Here is an 18,412-nt window from a genome sequence, read left to right on the forward strand (position 1 = left end):
CAGGGCACTGAGCCTGGCCTCAGGAGGGGCTGGGTGCCCTCGGTCTGCTGGGGGAATGACGGGCACCCCTGGCACAGAGCGGGGAGGTCTGAGGGTGCGGGAGCCTGGGACCAGGGATTCAGCTCCTGGCTCAGCCACCTGTCCCCGGTGACCCGAGGTGAGCTCTTGCCCCGCCAGGGGCACCTCAGCTTGGGCCCAGAGTGGGGCCATCCTCCTGGGGCCCCTAGGCCCGCTCTGGTGCACTCTGCCCTGGACAGCCAGCTGCCTCTGAACGTGGGCATTAAGTCCAACCGGAAATCCTTCCTGTCCTGGGGAATTACCGGCTTCCACAGCTCTCAGCGATGTTGAAACGCAGGCTGTGGCGGACTTGGGTTTGTTTTCTTTGCATGAAAAACAAAAGAAAACAAACACACGGGCGCAGGCACCCTGACACACACGTTCAGGGGCAAGGGCCCAGCACAGCACACCACAGTGGGGGCCGGGTCGGGGCTGCAGGGTGAGCAAGTGGACCCGGGGGTCCTGAGTCTCACACAGGCCCCTCTGGTCCCCGCTGTGTGGTCTCTGGCGAGGGGCTCCTGCCTGGGCCACAGACAATGGGAGCAAGAGATTCACGTGCCCCTGGACCCCTGGCGCCAAGCAGCGTGCGGGTCTTGTGCTCAAGGCTGTGTTATCTGTACAATATGCCGAAGCTAAGAGCCAGGAATTGCATCTGGGTCTCCCACATGGGTGGCAGGGGCCCAAGCACTTGGGCTGTCCTCTGCTGCTTTCCCAGGCATTAGCAGGGTGCTGGATCAGAAGCGGAGCAGCCAGGACTTGAACTGGTGCTGCACGGCAGTGGGACACTGGCATCACGAGTGGTGGCTGCACCTGTGGCACCTCAACACTGGCCCTTGCCGTGAGTTTCCTCTGCTGGCCCACGGACACCACTTTGACCTGTGCCCTACCTAGACACTTAGCCGGTGGCTGCCAAGATTTCAGCCTTGGAAAACCGCCTGGAACAATATTGATTTCCAGGTTTCCTCCCCGCAGTATTATTCTTAGCAACCACCAGCTGGAGGCGAGGACAAGATGCCCTCTCTCAGCGCAGGGCTCCCAGCCCCCTGGCTTCTCAGCTGACTTCCCCACAGGGGAGCCCTAGGAGACCTCAGGAGACTCCCTCAGAGCCCCGGGGCTTTGCAACCTCGGAGGCACAATGGCCTGGCCTGGTTGGGGTAGGCATTAAAACCCAAGGGCTTTGGGGGCTGGCGCTGTGGCATAGCAGGTAGAGCCTCTGCTTGCAGCGTCAGCATCCCATATGGGCGCCGGTTCGAGTCCCAGCTGCTCCACTTCCCATCTGGCTTTCTGCTGTGGCCTGGGAGAGCAGTACAAGATGGCCCAAGTCCTTGGGCCCCTGCACCCTCGTCCTGGCTTCGGATCAGCCCAGCTCTAGACGTTGCGGCCATTTGGAGAGTGAACCAGCAGATGGAAGACTTCTCCCACTCTCTCTGTCTCTGTCTCTCTGACTCTGCCTTTCAAACAAAGAAATAAATCTTGGAAACCCGAGGGCACTCCCAGACCCATTTCCCAGTGACGCTGGGCTGGGCCAAGGCTTCGGCAGATTTACAGCCAGTGCAGGTGGCTCTGCTGATCCGCAAGGCTGAGCCCCACCTGGGAACAGCTCCGCCCAGGCCAGCGGCTCCCTGATCCCCGACCTGGACACTTCCATTTGTTCCATGTGATGCCCAAGGCCAAGCCAGGCGAGGGGACCAGGGCTCATGCCCGGTGGGAGGCCTGGGGCAGATTCACTCCTATATATGGTCACCCGGGAGGCCCAAGCTAATGTGTGACCTAATCTTCCGACAATCTCGCCCAGTCTGGGGAGGACCAAGCCCTGGAGAGGGGGTTCCCTTGGGGACAGAGGGGCTGGGAGGAGTAGGAGCAGGGATGAGATGACCCAGACTAGGTGAGCTGCAGGGTGGCCACAAGTCCCTCCCTTCCCCGCACTGCCTCATGCCCCTGTGAAAATGACCAGCACCTGTTTCAACAGGAAACCCATGAGCCTCTCGCTTTTCAAAGTCCGTTTAATACAACATGAAAAGGCTATGTTTCTATAGGCAAGCCGTATACAGATTCTCCAGGAATAAGGCACACAACGGAATGCCATCCCGAGGGCAGCCTCCGAGCTGGGCCACGGGCTCTGTTTGTCTTTTTAGCTGGACACACACGTAGTAACAGACGCAGGCACGGACAGGATCGTCACACCGAGCGGAGAAGGTCGACCAGCCACCTGGCCACCAGGACCAATGAATCCCAGTGCTAGCAGCACCCCCGGCCTCCTCGCTGACGGCTGCGACACCCCGAGGTTCAGGGTTAGTTGTTGCCCTGGGCTACCGTGGAGTGAGGTTGGATTAAATATTCGTTAGATTCAAGTCTATTTAGACACTGCAGGGCAGGTGTAGGGGGCTCTGGTGGATAAGTCCAAGTTCAAAGAGGAGGGGGCCCCCCAGGCCCGGCTCAGGCAACAAAGCTTCAGAGAGGATCAGGGAGAAGATCCCTCCTCGCTGGCCCAGGGGCTGGCAGACCACAGAGGGGCAGACAGGCAAACTCGTCCTCTCCCCTCGCTGCCTCCCTGCCTGCCCTACAAGAGCAAGACGACTGTAATAACAAGGTATCGTAAGAAGGTGCAAGAGATTACAACTGTGCCGGTTATCCCGAACGGAAGAGGCACGAAGGGGCCACTGTTCCCTTTTCCACTGTGTATCTAATAATAGCGTCTCTTAAAAAAAAAGGCAATACTTTCCAAAATAAACATACATATACATACAGGACAAGAACACATGAATACGTCTAAACACGTGAATGATACGCTGGCTACTTAATACTGATATTTTCATCCAAGGAGAACAACACAGGATAACAACAACATGGCTTCAAGAATTGCAAAGGGTTTTTTTTTTTTTCTCATCATAATTATGTACCAACCTCATATAATATTCTATGTCGACAATATTTCCTTCTTCGTGTAGCTCAGCGGCATACTTTTTTACAGACCAAAACGTAGTAAAACAACAAACCCAGTAACAGGAATAAAGAGGACAGTTCTCGCCATCAATATTTTCTTGTAGCTCAACCAGAAGGTTTGCAAATACTTCCAGAAATCTGTGTTTGATATTCGCCGGCCCTCCTGGAATCTGAAGTTTTGAAAATGCCTCTTTTTGTTTGTTTCTTCAATGTCAAAAGTCAGGCAATTCTATTTTTCTTTTCTTTTCTTTTTTTTCCTAAAAAAAAGGCCCTCAAATATATACAGACAAAAATCGCTGTGAAGATCTTTTTCGGGAAAAGCTATCAAATTCAGTTTTGTAAGAAAAATCGGTAACCATGCAGAAATTTTAACATCTATGAATTTTTTTTTCCAAAATACACACATAGTATTTTTTAAAAAAAGGAATTCTGTGTCAAGTATAACTCAAAATAAATACAAATTCACAAGTAGAGCTATCGAATACTTCATACGGGGTAAACCCCATTCTCTTCCAACTAGACAGCCACATCTGCTAACTACCAGCGATTGTCCCTTTTGAACATACTAAAACCACACTTTCTCATCCGCTGGGCTCCCTGGCCCGCTGAGCACTTAATTCTCCAAGTACCAGCCTGGGCAACGGTGGCTCCCAGATTCAGCCAGAACAGTGCAAGGGCTTGGGGGGTGGGGAGGGACGTGGAGGGGCTGCGACAGGCTGGAGGACCCACCCCCGAGGTGACAGGTGACAGGCCCTGTGCAGATGGCCAGGGCAGTGGCTGCCAGCTGGACACGCCCACTGAGAGGTCCTGTTGGAGTGACAGCCCATCTCCTTCTGGCCTTTGGAGCCTGGGTTCTCTTTGGAGGGGGGGTGTCTCCTCCACCTCTGCAGCCCAGGTAGCAGGTGTCCCGCAGCCCTGGGACAGGGCCCCTGTGGGTTTGACCTCAGGCAAGTACAGGGCCTGTCACTGCCAACCTCCTCTTTAGAGGTGCCCCGTGACTGACAGCACCAGCTCGGTCCTGGGGACAGAGGCCTTGGGCCAGAGCTCCCCCGGCCCCAGCTCTCCCCGACATCCTGGACAGACAGGGAGCAGCTGAGCAAGGCAGTGCTCAGGGCGGCAGGGTGTCCAGTCTGCCACAGGTAGGGCCTGCTGCCCCCTGGCGGGCGGGGCTGCAGCACGCACACCTTCGCTCAGTGCTCAGACGGATGCCCCCAAAACCCAGCCCGCCCCCGCGCCCACCTACTCCTCACTCGCACTCCGGACCTCTGCTGAACACTTCACTGTCACTCCTCCGACGCACACAGCATTTTCATTTGCAAACAGAAGGCCGCTGGGCACCAGACCGGCGTCCTTCAGCCTTGGTAAACACTGGATTTCAGGCCTGTTTTGTGGTCTGATTTTTTTTTTTTTCCATAGAGGCACAATGTTGGGGCAAAGGCAGCCGACCCAGTGGTGCCGGCCAGGTCCCTCTCTCCCTGGAAGAGGGAGGAAGACGGCAGAGACTTCTCACCACAGGGGACAGGGGCCTCCCTGCTCCCTTGGGACATAGGAAGTCATTGTCCCCAGTTTCCAAACCAGCTTGTGCCAAATCCAGCCTGTGAGAGGGGCTGGGGAGTCCTAGGTGGGTGGCGGTGGTGGGAGGGGTCCTTTTGTGTTACTGGGACAAAGGACAACAGGCAGGGCTGGGGCAGCATGGGAAAAGGACATGGCTCCCTCAGGCTGCCTGCCGAAGTGACCACTGGGGGATGATGGTGACGGCTACGGCCCTACCCACGGTCCCGGCCCCCTGCGACTCTCCAAATGGAGCCCTTTGTTCCAGGAGATGGCTCTGAGCTGCAGATCATGGGACCCGAAACGGGCCACTTGGCTGTCCGCTGTCACTCTCTCACCATGGGCACACTGAGGCCCAGAGAGGAGCATCCCTCCGTGGGCAGCAAAGGCCAGGCCCGTGTCCTTCCTACCAGGGAGGGTCCAGGCTGGGCGTCTCTGCCATCACCAGGACTATTTGTCCCGTGCGGGTGGGAGGGCAGGGGGCTGGTGGAGCCCGGGCAGTGGGGAGGTGTGAGGTGGGTGCTGGGGGTGGGAGTAAAGGCCCACATTCAGGGCCTCCCTGCCCCTGACCTCTGCCTGTCTGGGTCCAGGGTGACGGGGGTGCAGCGCCCAGGTCTGGGCCTCCGTGGGCAGGGCCCAGAGGGACCCACGGCCCCGGCAGCTGCTGCACCAGGTTTCTGCTTGCTGTGCTCACTGACTGCAACAGGACAGGAAGCTGAGGCTGGCCGAGGGGAGGGACGGTGCGGTGGGAGACGGCCCCCTGCGGGTACTGGGATTCACAGTAAATTTAGTGCACTTGTGGCCAATGCAAGGCTGATGACCCCAAAAGGACTCTCAGGGACACCAAGGGCTGGGTGCTGACTCCTGCTGGCCTTTGGCCTGGCCCTGGAGCCCGCAGGCCCACCTGTGAAGATTCCTGGAGCCGCCGCCTCCCACCACCTGCGGGAGCAGCAAGGTCAATGACAGTGTTTGTCAACACACACAAGACAAGACCCGGGAGTTCGCCCTCCGCCCCGAGCCCAGGGCACACACAGCGGGTGCTGTCGGCTTGGGCTGGCAGGAGGACGGCTGTGGGCGGGCGAGCGGGCGGCGGCGGTGGTCACTGGACGCGGCGGCAATAGTAGCCCAGGACCTTGCACTTCTCACACAGGTGCTGCGGGTGCTCCTTGCTCTGGTCAGACACGTCCAGGCCGTCGGGCTTCTCCAGGGGTCTCTGCAGAGAGCAGGAGGACAGGGGCCCAAGGCAGGCAGGGGGAGAGAAACACAGAGAGAGGCAGAGAGAAAGAGAACCTGTAGTCAGAGGTGGTTCAGCCAAGACCCCAGGGCCCTCCTCCTACCTCCTGCCTGTTCGTAGCTGTCTATCTCCCAGGAGACGCAGGCCAAGGCCCTGGGTGGGCGCCAGAGCTGGGGGAGGGGTCTTGTACCTGGAACACCGGGGTGGGGCGGGAGCCCCTTTACATACCACTTTGCTTTCCCCCACGACCTGAAGCTCACAAAAATCCAGCAAACAGGCAGGACAGAGGAACAAGGGCATTGTCCAGATAAGGAAACTGAGACCCAGAGCCAGGGAGACCCCAGCCTACATCTGATCCCAGCATCTTCCTGACCACCTATCACCCCACACCTGCTCAGGCCGCCTCGGGATACAAGGAAAGCGTCACCTGGACACAGTCCCGGCGCTTCAGGCTTGGGGCAAGCCAGTCCTTAGCTCCATCGGGGCAGCCAAGTGCGGTCACCCCACATCCGGGGCGTGGCCTGTTTGCTGAGTGGCCACACAGGCAGAACCTCACTGTTTCCTATCGGGGGAACCGAGGTGGCCCAGAGAAGACAGGCGACTGGCCACCCACTCTGTGTGAGTGTCTGTCTCCACATCTGTGAAGTGGGCCATTCGCAGCGCTTTGCTTGTCCAAATAAGGAAACTGAGACCCAGAGCCAGGGAGATCCCAGCCTACATCTGATCCCAGATGTAGGGGGCTGTGTCGGGCATGGACCAGCACAGGCTTGTCCCCTGCTCCCATTCCCTTCCCTTCCAGGCTCTCAAAAGCCAGGAAAACGTGTGCAGGGCACCGGGAGCCCCTCCTGAGCCGCGGCCTCTTGGCCGGGTCAGGGAGACACCCTCCTCTCTCCAGCACCAGCCCCGACCTAGGACCCCAGCACCAACCTGGGGGTACTTGCAGGGAGCTGCCCAGGGAGGCGAGGGCAAGGGAACCTTGATGCCAGTGACCATTACCCAGAGTGGTCATGGGAGGGCAGCTGAGGGTGGCAGAGGCCCTGGCTTTTCTGCCCAGTGTGCAGTCCCGGTCCCAGCTGACCGTCAGAGCAGTGTGGGGAACGGATGAGACAGTGGGGCTCTAAGTGAGGGTGGGGAATGCAGGTCGCAGGGAACTGATCCAGGCATCATGAAACCCAGCCTGTGCTTCCGGGTTTAAAGCCACAGAGGAAAGGCTTGGGACAGGGGCAAGAAGTCAGAGCACCAGGGCCGGCACTGTGGCACAGCCGGTTAAGCTGCCATTTGTCATGTGGGCATCCCATATTGGAGCTTGCGTCAGTCCCAGCTGCTCTGCTAAGGTGCCTGGGAAAGCAGCAGAAGATGACCAAAACACTTGGGTCCCTGCCACCCATGTGGGAGACCCAGATGGAGTTCCGGGCGCCTGGCTTTGGCCTGGCCCAGGCCTGGCCATTGTGGCTTATTTGGATGTGAACCAGTGGATGGAAGGTTTCTATGTCTGTCTCTCCCTCTCTCTGTCACTCAACCTTTCAATTAAAGAAATAAACCTGTAATAAAAGAGCTGGAGCCCCATCTCAAGGGGCATCCAGATGGCCAGCTTCCCTGCCCAGACTCCAGCCTGGCTAAGGGAGAGGAGAACAAGTTTGACCACATGTCAGACCCAGGCTCCAAGGTCAGCTCTGCTGCCTGGGAGCTGCGTGACCTGGGACTGGCCTTGTGACCCCTCTGCTCCTCCACCTCGCCATCTGCAAGGGTGGGCTTGAGGGAGGGCTCGCGGGTCCCAGGGCTGGGGAGCTCTCGCTGGCTCAGCTCTCTGCAGCTCCCTGCATACACTTATGGAAGAAGCACTTTCTCACCCTGGCCTGCACTCAGCTCCCGGGACCCTCATCCCAGACAGCCAGCCACACAGGGGCCTCCCTTGGGTCCCTAAGTCTTCCCTTCTTCCACACCAAACCGAGCCTGGTCTCCAGCCCCTTCCCCTACCCCCCTACCCCCCAGCCCTGCTGGCCAGGGCTGCTCCCTGAGCTGGCCTTCCAGGGGGAGCCATAGAGGCTGCAGGCCTGACACCACAGTGCTCTCGATGGTTTATACTTCCTGTGGCAAAGGCAGGCCCGGGTGAGGGGCGTGTTACTATCTGCCCGATGGAGGGGGAAACTGAGGCTCCAGGATATATAGGGTCTTGCCCAGGGGCCTACAGCAAACAAGGTGTGTGCGTATGTGTGTGGTGTTCTACTGCTTGCAATCTCCATGCTGTGAGGGGCACACTGCCCACCACCTGTCAGCTGCCACTACTCCCACCCAGCTCTGTCTCCACCGCAGACCTCACGCCCTCCCTCCCTGCCTGTTGCAGGCCCCTGGCTTCTGCACCGAGGGCAGAACCCTCCCTCAGTGCTGTGCCCTGTGTGGGGTGAGGGTGCCTCCTTCCCCAAGCACGGCTCTCCCCTAGGAATTCACAAGCACCTGTTTGGCTGCACCCGGCCAGCTGGGGCTTCCACCCTCTGGGTTCAGCAGGTCCGCAGATGGGGACTATCTCTGGCTTGTCCTAAAGACCATTCTAGGGGCGGGGATTGTACTGCAGTAGGTTAAGCTGCTGCCTGCAATGCCAGCATCTCACATAAGAGCACCAGTTCGAGTCCCAGCTGCTCCACTTGCCATTCAGTTCCCTGCTCATGCATTTGGGAAAGCAGCAGCAGATGGCCCAAGTGCTTGGGTCCCTGCCACCCACATAGAAGGCCCAGATAGAGCTCCAGGCTCCTGGCTTCAGCCTGGCCCAGCCCCAGTCATTGCAGCCATTTGGGAGTAAACTTGCAGATGGAAGATCTATTTCTCTGTGTCTCTCCCTCTCTCTGTCACTCTGGCTTTCTGTCAATGAATCTTGAGGATAAAGAGAGATTATTCTGGAATACTCTGCCGGTGTCTTCTGCAGTGTCTCCACTAGGGCCAATAAGTGTACTGACTGGCTAGGTTTGCTGTGAAGAATAACTAGGGGCCGGCGCCGTGGCTCAATAGGCTAATCCTCCGCCTTGCGGCGCCGGCACACGGGGTTCTAGTCCCAGTCAGGGCGCCGGATTCTGTCCCGGTTGCCCCTCTTCCAGGCCAGCTCTCTGCTATGGCCCGGGAGTGCAGTGGAGGATGGCCCAAGTGCTTGGGCCCTGCACCCCATGGGAGACCAGGAGAAGCACCTGGCTCCTGGCTTCGGATCAGCGTGATGTGCCGGCCGCAGCGCGCCGGCCGCAGTGGCCATTGGAGGGTGAACCAATGGCAAAGGAAGACCTTTCTCTCTGTCTCTCTCTCTCACTGTCCACTCTGCCTGTCAAAAAAATAAATAAAAATAAAAAAAAAGAATAACTAGGATAACGCCTGCAGAATTATGGGAATATGGGAACACAGCTGGGCACAGAGAGCATACCGGAAACACTGGCCAGTGTTACCTTCGTGTATTCTCCCTGTTACGACGTGCGCTGGGGACAGGGGAGCCAGCGGGCCCTGGTGGACAAGGCCTCCCTTGACCGTGAGTGACCCTGTTGGGGCTGCTCTCCCGGGGGGACCCTGGCCCGCCTGGCGCTGGAGGGGGCGTGGGGAAGCTGTCAGGATGACTCCCCTCTGTCGCGGGAAGACACTCAGCAGCTGGGACTGATCCCAGCCTGGGGCCACCCCCGCCCCCTGCAGGGAGGCCGGGCCGGCAGGGGGCAGCTGCAGCTGGAGCCTGACGGGAAACAGATGTGGGGGGGTAGCGGGGGAGGGGGGGTTCTCAGGAGAGGGTGCTGCCCGGGTCAGCTCAGGGGCGGGAGAGATCCCCCAGCCCTGTTTCACCCCAGCGGGAGGGGCTCTGAGCGTCCCCCCCACCCAGCTCTTCAAAGGGCCCCTCCTGCTGGGGCGATGGGAGGAGGGGTCACACACCCCCAGCCCCTTCCCCAGCTCCGGGCCTCCCTGAGGAAGAAGAGCCCTGTGAGCCCGGGAGAGGAGACCTGGGCCTGGGCCCCTTGATGCTGGCTGCCTGGGCCACCCCGCTCGAGTGCCACCGCTTCTTGGGCCTCTGCCCCCTACCGCACATAGTGGGGCTCAGTAAATGCTGGCTGATGCCCTGGCAAGAGCCTCATAGGAGGAGGCTCCCACCCTGAGGATGGAGACGGGGGACGGGAGGCACAGGGAAGCTGCGCTTGGTCTGAGCCTGGCAGGGCAGTGACGCCGACGAGGCAGGGAAGGCCCTGACCCCTCCACCCCACCCCGGAATGCTGGTACAAGCCAGGAATGGGCCTGGCCCGGAAGAAGGCACACAGCGGGGAGCCCTGGCCTGCCAGATGCTGGGACAATATAGGGGTAGGGGCTGAGGAGGCTGCCGCCACCGTGGGGAGCCCTGTCCTCCCTCCGGCTTCAGGTGTGTGAGCCGGGCCCTGCACCTCTGCTCGGGCCCTGAAGGTGCAGAGTCGTGAGGCCCGGGCCACTGTCTGGCCCCAGCCAGGCACCTGACGCCCGCCCCGCTCCCCTCCTCCCCCCAGGCCCCTCATCTGCCCACTCTGCTCTTCACACCAACCCCCAACCCGCTCGCTCCCAGCCTCTCCGAGGACCTTGGGTCCTGTGCCTCAGTTTCCTCCCTGTAAAATGAGGGGAACAACATGGCTGCCCTCATGGGGTGGCTGAAGGGAGGACAGGCAGGATGACTTGCAGAAGTGCCGGGGATCCTGGTCCCGCACACGGCTGTGGTGCACACAGGGCTCCGGAGGGGGCCAAGCTGGCTGGTCCATGGGCCACTCCCGACAGCTGTGTGGGCTCCCTCCAAACACAGGTGCATACGTAAATCGGGGCTCCCACCTGGAGATCTAGGAAGGCTCTGCAGCTCTGGGGGACCCGTGACTCTGCTCACTGTGCCCTGGTGGGCACAGGGACACATGTGAAGGTCAGCCAAGGCCCCCGGCGGGCATCACGACCAGGTCCAGCCAGGCCCTCTCTGAAGACTGATGGCTAAGCCTGCCTAACTGAGCTCTCCCTCTGGCAGCCCCCTGACCCTCACCTTCCTGCGGGCTGGTACAGGCCTAGCTCAGGAGGAGCCTTCGGGGGAGGATGTCCCATGAGAGGCAATGAACCCTTGCAAAGGCAGCAGCCAGGCCCCCAACTGCCTCACCCCTGGTGCCCCTCCTCAGCCACACCCAGACCTCGGCCCCCACTTCCCCTCCACCCAGCCCCGGGCCCCCCCGCATCCTCCCTCTCCACCAGGGTCCCATTGGCTTCCAGTCCTGGCTGCACAGGCCCTGATACGGGGCCAATGCATGACGGTTGCACTTCTACAAGGACGCCCCGGCTCCGCCCTCCTTGACCAGCCAGGCCTCCATGCCCCAAACTCCGCTGTTCCCTGAGTCCACCTGCGTGTGCGCGGTGAGCCGTGCTGGGGACAGCTGCGGTCACCATCCTCCCTCAGGCCTGCCGCCCCTCCCCGAGGGCCCCCGAGAACCCCGCCTCCACTTTCATTCAGAAAGCAGAAGCCTTGGACGTGGGGCTCTTCCTCCTGGCACCATCAACCCCGTGAGCCTCCCCCTGCCTCCCCTCCAGGCTGAGGGACAAGGTGCCCCCTCTCCTGGCCCTTTAGCCCCAGCCTCTGCCTTCTTCCGGACCTTGCAAGGTGCCCCCAGTGGCCTCTCTCACCTCTGAGTTAAGGTCACCCCCTCTGAGTGGCTTGCTCTCTGCGGCCTGCCTTCAGCAGGTCTTCCCTGGGGCGAGCTGTCTCCACCCCCGGCACGGGCACTGTGCCCGGTGCCCAGCAGCCGCCCTGTCCCCACGTGTCCCCTGCCTGAATAAACAAATGAAATGCACGCCTCGTGCAGCATCCTGCTGTCCTGACACCCCCGCCCCCGTTCCTGTTCCTCCCTTCTCAGAAACGCAATGGTGCCCCGTTAGCGCCCCCCTTCCATTTTTGGGGAAACGGGCTCCCTCTCTTCACCCTGTCTCAGAGGAGACAAGGGAAGACCACACTGATCTCACCCTCCTTGCGAGGAGTGGCCGGAGACCCAAGAAGCGGACAAGTGGCCCTCGGGGGCTCCTCCCGGGAGCGCGGCCCCGCTCACCTGCTTGTGCGGGTACACGTTGATGTGGCACTTGATGCACTCCTGCCCCATGTTGGCCCACGAGTTGCCGCTCATCCATTTTCTCTTGCACTTGGGGCACTTGTATTCGCCGAAGCAGCGCTTTTTGCCCTGGTATGGCGTGAGCCCCTCACCTTTGGGGCGTGCCTGCAGAGCAAACACGGGGGATGGGGAGGTCAGAGGCCAGGAAGATGCCCATGTGGGACCCCTACTGTCAGTCTTCCAATCCCTCCTGCCCTTCCTGCAGGTACCTCCTGTCCCCAGTCTGGGGAACACCCAGGCCCCCCCACACCGAGCACGCAGGGAACCCAAGGCTGGGAGACCCTCCTGGGCGCAGAAAAGAGTGGAGGTGGTGGGGGCTGCTGCAGGAAAGGACTCGGCGGTGGGCTGGTGGTGGCGTGCACCTGCACACAGGTGCTTGTGGCCACCCCAGGCTGCAGTTTAAAGGCTATTGAAGAAGCCACACAGGCACAGTGTCTGCAGGGAAAACGAGCCGCCCCTGGTCCCTGGTGCCTGCTCCAGGCTGCCCTCCCTGGAGGCCGTCTTCTATTCCCTTAAGCCACCCTGAGGGTGACTGCCTTCACAAACATACAGCACATACATGTGCGCACACAGGATTTCTCTTCTCACGTGCAGATGGACACAGGTTGTACATCTGCTCTGTCTTCCTTGGCGTTCCCTCACCTGGTACAAGTCGACCTGGCACACTCGGTTTCAGAACCCAGTCCACCACACAAGCTCAGGTACATCCCCACTGCCTCACTATTCCGCAACATCCAGTAGTTTTCATTCTTCTGTTATCCTAGACAATGCTACAGTGAATAATCTTGTGTATCTTGCCCACAGGAGGATATAATAATAGTTACTCCTTATCAACCTGCTACATTCACACCTCCCAGCCCTAGAAAGCCACTAGTGTACTGTCTACAGCCTTCTTGCTCTAGACATAAGTGAAACAGACGATGTGTTTCCTTTTGTGTCCAATTTCTTTCACTTACAAGGGCGGCTTTCAAAGTTGCCAAATAATAGCTCATTGCAGAAATGTGCCACGGTGGTTGTGCCCATTTGTCAGACTGGGTAAGTATGTTTGGGTTGTTTCTCACTTGGGGCTGCAGGGTATTTTTAAAAGTTGGGCTAGTTATAGCAGTACTTGAAAATGGGAGAGTTCACAGAGACGTGAGCACACTGGTCTAGAATTATTGCTGGCTGGGATTGAGGAGTGGCTGTCCCATCAGGCCCTTTGCGTGTGCCTCCTTCGTGTCCCCTCTGTGCCGGCCAGCTGCTCTCTGCATTTATCTTACTAAGCGGCCCTCACAGGCTCAACACAAGCTGTACATCGAGATGATTCAAAGTCTGGTCCGCAGGGCCGGAGTCACCTGCTAGAAACATGGACTCTTAAGCCCTGCCTGGTGCTGAATCAGAATCCGCATTTGCACATGAGACCTAGAGAACTCATAGGTCATTAAGTTTCAGAAGCCCTGGGCTGTGTGATGTCCCGTTTCCATGGAAACATCTTCCCAGGCGAGCACCCATTTATGAAGTACAGCCATCCCGTGGTATCCATGGGAGATGGTTCGTGGATATGAAAACCCACAGGCGCTCAAAATAGACAATGGCACAGTACTTGCATGTAACTTCTGCAAATCCTCCCAAACACGTTGAATCACCCCTAGATTATTTATAATACCTCATTCAGCGCAAGTGCTACATAAATACTGGTCACCTTGCATTGTTTAAGGAATAATGACAAGAAACACAGTCCGAACGTGTTCATTACGGGTGCAGTTTCTGTACTGAATTCCTCCCTGGTTGGTGGAGTCTGCAGATGCGGGGTGAACGGGTACAGAGGGCTGGATGTGGGCACAGTGTTAGGATCCCAGGCTCGGTTCTGAAATCCCAGCCCTGTGACCTTGGGCAGGTTACTTCACAGGGACAATGAAGGTAACCACCAGGTAAGGTTGTCCCAGGGCTTAACCCGGGAGGCCTGCACCCAGGAGGAGAGCCGGGGCACCAGGGGCACCGTCCCTACTGACCGCTATGGAGCTGTGCAGCACCGCACACAGGAATGATTCCCCTTTGGGAATCGGGGTCTCACTTCCCCAGGAGCCCTTGCCACGACTTGAATTTCAGGTGCTGATTGCATAAATCTGAACTCAGGCGGTGACGGCAGCACTGCCCTGATCTCCCGTGCGTTCCGGGCAGGCTCAGGGCTCAGTAAGCCGAGGGAACCAGTTATGGGAGGGGAGCACTCAGGAATAAACAGATTGTAGTACAGGGGTCACACGGTGCCCCTGGGGTCAGAGAGCTCTGTAGGTCTCAAGTTAGTGGGGGTCCTCTGACCCCTCCTGTGCCTCCTTCTCTTCCACTTGGTGCCTCAGTTTCCCCGCTCTTGCCATCCTGAAAGCAAGCTCCAGATGGGCTCATTGCCCCACATACCTGCTCTGAGAAGCTTTGACCCTGTTACAAGGGGGTGAAGGCACAAGGGTAGGGGTGGGGCACCTCCCTGGGGTGGGATCTGATGCCCCCGGGGGGGACATCTGGGGACTGTCACCAGCCAGGCCCACGCTGAGGTCTGGTTCTGCGGGCCTCCTGGCTCAGAGAGCTGATGAGACCCGGTGTCTGAGCTCACACAGCCAGGCCAAAGGGCAGGGGTCAAAGTGTCATAGGGAGGGGTCAAGTCACCCCAGGAAACAGAGTGAAGCGGGGGCTCTGGGGCAGAAATGGAGACAGACTCTGCAAATTCCATTCCCAGAAAGCCTTGGCTTTAGCCACGAACAGGAAGGAAACCCATGCAGAAAAAAAGGAGACAGACAGTAGACCAAAGGGAGGATGAAGGAGGAGAGCAAGGGCTGAGGTAGGAAGCGTGGCCACGTGCGTAATGAGAGCAGCTGCAGCCCTGGAGCTGCCGGCCAGGGCCCGAGGATGCGGCACCTGGCCTCCGGCACCTGCTGGTGGCCTCCACGTGCCAGCTCCACAGTGGCTGTCCAGCCAGGCACCACACACCGGGAGGGCCGGGCTCTGACACCCCACCATGTGGGAGGTGACTCAGCTCCCAGACGCCAGCATCACATCCTGGCTCTGCCTGTGAGTACCTGGGGGGCCCTTGGGAAATCGTGCAGCATTTGTGTACCTTGATGATGTCACAGGGCTGCCAGCCGCGGCTGCTGGGCGGCCGTGATGCAGTCGTGTGTGTGTGTGTGTGTGTGTGTGTGTGTGTGTGTGTGTAGATCCTGGCTTGGGGTCTCCCACAGAGCCAGTGCTCAGCAGCCAGCAAAGCCTTCCCAGGGCCTGTCCAGGGAGAGGGAGTGCAGGAGACCAGGGTGACACAGAGACTCGGGCTGGGACCAACAGGCCCATGGTGTAAAGGGAAGATTCCAGAGATAGGAGGGAGGCCTGTGCGGGGCAGGGAGGGTGCTCTCTATCCCTGGATTGGGAAGGTGACAAAGGATGGAACAGTATCAGCTGCCTCATTTTCTGAGATTCTCACGGAAAGACCTGGGGTGGGAAAAAGGCCACAGAAGCTCTGAAGATGCTGCTGGCAGGAGACAAGGGAAGACGAGAAGGGGCATCTGTCTCCATGCTGGCTTCGTGCCCACGGCTCCATGGTCCCCATTCTAGTCTCTCCAGAACCCTGTGCACTAGGGGATGGCAGCAACCCATTTAAGAGATGGCGAAACTGAGGCACAAGGAAGGGGCAGGACCTCCCAAAGAGCTTGCACATGTGAGGCACAAGAGACGAGGTCCAGGAGGTTCTTTCTCAAGGGCACACTGGGCTCACCCTTCCCTCTCTCAACCCCAAGCGTGTCTGCTTCATGAAGCCGTGGCCAGCGCTTGGGAAGACAGACACCGCCCACCCCCACCCCCGAACACCCCCATCCTGCCCCAGCAGGAATTTTATGAGAGAATTCCTAAGGCCTCCTGCTTAGCCCAGCCCAGGGGCAGGCACTGGCTGGGCTCCCCTGCGGGTCAGGGGCAAACAGGCAGGGGATGGAGGCGCGACTGGCCAGTGGGCAGCTCGCAGCCACTCCCTGGGAGGGCTCAGGGAGGGCAGCGCTGACGAGAGCAGGGATTCCCACCAGGACACAGGCGCCTCTGCCTCCTCCCAGCGAGGCTTAGCGTCTTCTCATAAACTTGAGCATGGAACAGGCGGTAACTGCCGAGGGCTCCGCGGGGGCCGCCGCCCGCCCGGGCTGGGAAGGCTGCCAGGCCCCAGCAGGCTCGCCTCCCCCTGGCCCCTGCCACGTACCCCTCTGGGAACCACTTCTGCCAGCAGCCCAGGCACAGCTCCCTGGGGCTCGGGAACCACCCCTGGCAGCACAGACAGGCCCCCTGGGGACACACAGTGAATCTGGGACAGGGACAGGTCCTCTGACCCCCCCCCAGAGGGGCTAGAAGCACCTTAGGAAGGGGGCCTGGGAAGGAGAAGGCCGGCTGGGGGTGGGGGTGGGGGTGGGAAGGGAGACCCAAGCTGAGGAGCAGAGGGGAGGAGCTGTCCAGACAAGACGCCTGCTTGGGGAGAGGGGCTCAGGCTGCTGACTCCATCTGGACACTGCTTCCCACTGGTCCCTAAGCTCTCTCCAGGGGGGCTTGGAGGTGGTGAGCTCCCCGTCACTGGAGGCATGGAAGACAGGGTGAACGATGATCAGGGAGGCTGCTGAGGGGACCTTGGCCTTGGCCAGACGGTTGCACTTGGTGACTGTGGGTGCCCTTCCAATCCTTGCAGCTGGTTTGGGAGGGGCTGCTGGGGTGGGGGCTACAAAGGCATGTCTCCCTGTTGTATTTCCACAGGACGACTGGACACAGCACTCTCAGACTTCAGAAACGTCCACCCCTCCGGGTGGGTGACTGTCCTCAGAGACCCGACCCCTGCAGGGTTTGAAGCGTTCATACCCCACAGCATGATTTAGGACAGCAGCAACCCAGAAGCAGCCGAGGGGTTAGCAGCAATGTCCTCAATCCCTATGTTATGCCCACTGGATGAAAGATAATGCAGCCATCAAAACAGTGATGGTGATCTGTGTTAAACATTTGGGAAAACATTTCAGGGGTGGCGGGGGGGCAGGACAAGTGACCCAAGATGGCCGTGCCAACACCTGTGAAAGGGAGAAACCAGCCAGGAGGGTTAAGGGGTTGCCTCTGGGAGACGGAGCAGCTGTCGATTTTGTTTCTACGTCTATGTTCTGTCCTAATTGATGGCTGTTTTTAAACGGGAGGTATGGGGGCTGACGCTCTGGCACTGACATTCCGTATGAGCACCAGTTTGAGTCCCGGCTGCTCCACTTCCAGTCCAGCTCCCTGCTAATGTGCCTGGGAAAGCAGTGGAGGATGGCCCAAGTACATGGGCCCCTGCTAACCACATGGGTGACCTGATAGAGTTTACACTCCTGGCTTCGCCTGGCCCAGCCCTGGCCATTGCAGCCAAATGGGAAGTGTAGAGTGTATGGAAGATCTCTGTCTCTCTCTCTGGAACGCTGCCTTTCAAATAAAGAGGAGGTATGGCTTGGATAAAGAGAATAGTTACCTGCCAACTTCCTGGCCTGCAGGCCTCTCTTGCCCACTAGGGGGTGCCCTGTGCTTTCCCAAGAAGGTGAGAACTTGCGTGAGGAGAGTGGATCTGTCTACACTTGCCTCCCCTTTGCCCCTGCAGGTGTAGACACTGGGGCAGGGTGGGGGCTCAGGCTGGCCCCGGCTGCTGACTGTGCTACACCATGTTCATGTCCATTGAGCTTCCCTGCCCCAACCACAGAATTCACTCCTCACTGCGCCCATCACATCTTCTCCAAGTTTAAGGGACCAGGAGTTCCTGCTGCAGAGACGGACCTTGTAGTCTTTGGTAGCATCAGAGGGACACTGGGCCCAGGAGGGGCAGCAGGGTGGGCTGCGGAGGGCTGTGGCTGAGCTATTCCTACATGTCCAGGCCGGATTCTGCCCCAGTGTGCACGGCCTCTGCTCTCCAAATAGTTCCAGCAGTGGGCCTGGACAGTGCCCAGCCCCAGCCGTCAGCTTCCCCTAGATTGGTTGCTCCTGCCACCTTCCCAGGAGAGCAGGCCAGTGTCATGCTGAGCTCTGGGGCACTCAGCTTTAAGTCTAGTCCTTGCGACAGCCTTCGGAGCTGAGTGTGAGTAGTCCCATATTTCAGACGAGAACGCTGAGGCAGGAAACAGTTCTGTAGCGTGCCCAAGGCTACACTGCCAGGAAATGGGAGGCTGTAGCCCGTCTGACTCAGACCACTTTCTCAACCGCTGTGCCCTGTGCCAGGATTGCAGGAAGCAGAGCACCTGCCGAACTGGGGAGGTGAGAGGTAGGAACGGGCTGCTGCTGTCCCGGGTCCCAGCATTCAGGAGAACCCACTTCCCCTTTCTGGGCCTCCATTTCCCTGTGTTCAGAATGGGGGTGGGACTGACTGTGGTCAGCGTGAGCTTCCCCTGGGCCATGGAGGGTGAGCAAGCCCCTCTGTGCTCCAGGCTGAGAGGCTCTGGCTGGAGCTGGGAGGAACAGAGGCGAGACACAGAGGAGGGGCCAGCGGGTGGGCCCAAGTGCTGCCTCTCTGTGCGTG

At 59.2% G+C, this 18,412-nt stretch overlaps 1 protein-coding gene across 1 annotated transcript in view; it reads right to left on the reverse strand.

Moving 5' to 3' along the window:
• Window positions 1–2,042: 2,042 nt before the first annotated feature.
• ZCCHC24 (zinc finger CCHC-type containing 24) overlaps window positions 2,043–18,412 on the reverse strand; it is a 57,016-nt gene continuing 40,646 nt past the window's right edge. Inside the window, exons 3-4 of the mRNA XM_002722890.5 lie at window positions 11,839–12,003; window positions 2,043–5,764 (exon numbers count right to left, since the gene is read on the reverse strand). Coding sequence (XP_002722936.1) covers window positions 5,651–5,764; window positions 11,839–12,003 — 279 coding nt within the window. The 3' untranslated portion in view covers window positions 2,043–5,650. The remainder of the gene's footprint in view (window positions 5,765–11,838; window positions 12,004–18,412) is intronic.

This window comes from Oryctolagus cuniculus, chromosome 15 (assembly GCF_964237555.1).
Source record: "Oryctolagus cuniculus chromosome 15, mOryCun1.1, whole genome shotgun sequence".
Classification (NCBI taxonomy): domain Eukaryota; kingdom Metazoa; phylum Chordata; class Mammalia; order Lagomorpha; family Leporidae; genus Oryctolagus; species Oryctolagus cuniculus.